The sequence below is a fragment of the Netta rufina genome, assembly GCF_964035555.1.
Source record: "Netta rufina genome assembly, chromosome: 8".
NCBI classification, from domain to species: Eukaryota; Metazoa; Chordata; class Aves; order Anseriformes; family Anatidae; genus Netta; species Netta rufina.
In genome coordinates, this window is record NC_140131.1 from 4,071,167 (window position 1) to 4,073,907 (window position 2,741).

Genomic DNA, 2,741 nt, shown 5'->3' on the forward strand with positions numbered 1-2,741 from the left:
TTTCATTACGCGCGCACCTTCCTCCTCCTCCTTCCCCCCCCCCATCCTCCTCCTCCTCCTCCTCCTCCCCCCCCCCCGCGCTGTGGGCGGAGCCTCCCGGTGCCCGCCCCGGCCCCTGCCCGGAAGCGGCCGCGGCGCGGCGGGGAAGTCACGTGAGCTCCCCCCCTCCCCTCAGCGCCGCCTGGGGGCCGTACCACTTGGAGGCGCGGGAGGGGGGTGGTGTGTATGTAAGGGATTCCCAGGCCGTGCGGTGCGAGCGGTTTCACCTCGCAGCGCGCCCCTCGCAACCAGCGGGGCGACGAGAGAAGAAAGGAAAAGAGGGGAGAAGCGAGGCGATGTGCGCTTTCCCCCCCACCCCCCCCCCGTGGCGGCGTTGCGGTTGGTACGCTCCGGCTGAGGAGGCGCCCGGCGGCGTCCAACCCGCGCGGCGCGCGGGCGGGCGGCGGTAACCAGATATTCAAACGCACTACGTCAGCCCACAGTGCCCCGCGCCGCCCCACCGCATTACCTCAGCCCACACTGCCCCGCGGCCGCGCGCGCTCCGAAGCTTCTAGGGGGCGGGGTCGCCATGGCGACGGAGGGCCGGGGCCACGCCCCCCCCGGGGAGAGGCGGCGGCAGCCAATAGGGAGGCGGCGGGGTGACATCATGGGCTATTTTTAGCCGGCGGCCGGCCGCTGATAAGCCAAGGGCTGCACGCCGCCAGCAGGGCTCAGAGCGCGGCGCGGGCGGGCGGGGGCAGCAGCGGCAGCAGCAGCGCGGGGCCGGGCGCTGTGAGGAGACCGCGCGGGGACCGTGAGGGAGCCGTGAGGGGACCGTGAGGGAGCGGTGAGGGAGCCGTGAGGGAGCAGCGGCCCGGCCGGGCGGGCTGCGGGTGAGGCTGCGCTCCCGGCTGCGTTCTATGAGCGCGAAGATGGAGCCGACGTTCTACGAGGACGCGCTGAGCGGCGGCTACGCGCCGCCGGAGAGCGGCGGGTACGGATACAATAACGCCAAGGTGCTGAAGCAGAGCATGACGCTCAACCTGGCCGACCCCGGCAGCAACCTGAAGCCGCACCTGCGGAACAAGAGCGCCGAGCTGCTCACCTCGCCCGACGTGGGCCTGCTGAAGCTGGCCTCGCCCGAGCTGGAGCGCCTGATCATCCAGTCGAGCAACGGGCTGATCACCACCACGCCGACCCCCACGCAGTTCCTCTGCCCCAAGAACGTGACGGACGAGCAGGAGGGCTTCGCCGAGGGCTTCGTGCGGGCGCTGGCCGAGCTGCACAACCAGAACACGCTGCCCAGCGTCACCTCGGCCGCCCAGCCCGTCAGCGGGGGCATGGCACCTGTGTCCTCCATGGCCGGCGGAGGTGGGAGCTTCAACGCCGGCCTGCACAGCGAGCCCCCCGTCTACGCCAACCTCAGCAACTTCAACCCCAACGCGCTGAGCTCGGCGCCCGGCTACAACGCCAACGGCATGGGCTACGCGCCGCAGCACCACCTGAACGCCCAGATGCCCGTGCAGCACCCCAGGCTCCAGGCTCTGAAGGAGGAGCCGCAGACTGTCCCCGAGATGCCCGGGGAGACCCCTCCGCTGTCCCCCATCGACATGGAGTCGCAGGAGAGAATCAAAGCCGAGCGAAAGCGCATGAGAAACAGGATCGCCGCGTCCAAGTGCCGGAAAAGGAAGTTGGAAAGGATTGCCAGGTTGGAGGAAAAAGTGAAAACTTTGAAAGCCCAGAACTCAGAGCTGGCATCCACTGCCAACATGCTCAGAGAACAGGTTGCACAGCTTAAGCAGAAGGTCATGAACCATGTCAACAGCGGGTGCCAGCTAATGCTCACACAACAGTTGCAAACGTTTTGAAGAGACTGGCTTTAAAAAAAAAAAACGCGAACTGTGATATTGTGGTATAACTCAACGACAGACCCGAAGCGGCAGATGCGTGAAGCTGATGGTAAGAGCTGAAAGGCTGAGTCCTGCCTGTGCTCTGCAAAGCGCATGTGTGGAAAGACTGGCAAGCCTTCAGCCCGAGTTGGCGAAGCAGCCAGCACCGCTCCGAGAAGTGCTGTTCCTGCTCAGAGACGTCAGATCTTCGTTTAACATTGACCAAGACCTGCATGGACCTAACATTCGATGATCATTCAGTATTAAAGGTTAAACTGCAATAGAAACTGTAGATTGCTTTATGTAGTATTCCTTAAGAAAAAAAAAAAAAAGTGGGAGGGAGGTTTTGTGGGGAGGCTGATAAACAAAAAAGAACTGTTCTGCCTGCCTTCAAGTAAATCGTGTATGTACATATCTTTTTTTATTTTATTTTATGAAAGTTGATTAATGTCAATAAACTACTTCATGACTTTGTAAGTTATTTTTATGTTGTTTATTTGGGCGCTGCCCAGTATTGTTTGTAAATAAGAGGCTTTTTTTTAGCACTCTGAGTTTACCATTTGTAATAAAGTATAATTTTTTTAATGTTTCTGTTTCTGGAAAAAAAAATCTAGAAGGTTCTATTATATTTAAGAAAAAAATAAAATACTTAAAATGCATTTCCTCCTCACACTTTTTTTGCCAGTACCTGAGTTGGGAAAATGCCCTTTATGCTGAACTCTAAAGGGCAGGGATTATGTTAAATTTACTCTGTAACTACAGGCATGTCCTGGAGAACGTGTGAGGAGGAGAGGGGGGGGAAACCAGATCCCGGGCGCTACACAAATACAACTTTTTGACTTGTCTTGAAGTTGTAGTTACTAATCTTAACCT

The 2,741-nt window shown here is 59.0% G+C and overlaps 1 protein-coding gene across 1 annotated transcript; it reads left to right on the forward strand.

Annotated features, from left to right (window-relative positions):
- The first annotated feature begins 717 nt into the window (after positions 1-717).
- On the forward strand, positions 718-2,527 carry JUN (Jun proto-oncogene, AP-1 transcription factor subunit). The gene has a single exon (XM_084290952.1). It carries the CDS (start codon positions 900-902, stop codon positions 1,845-1,847), a length of 948 nt encoding a protein of 315 aa, XP_084147078.1. The 5' UTR covers positions 718-899; the 3' UTR covers positions 1,848-2,527.
- Positions 2,528-2,741: the final 214 nt, after the last annotated feature.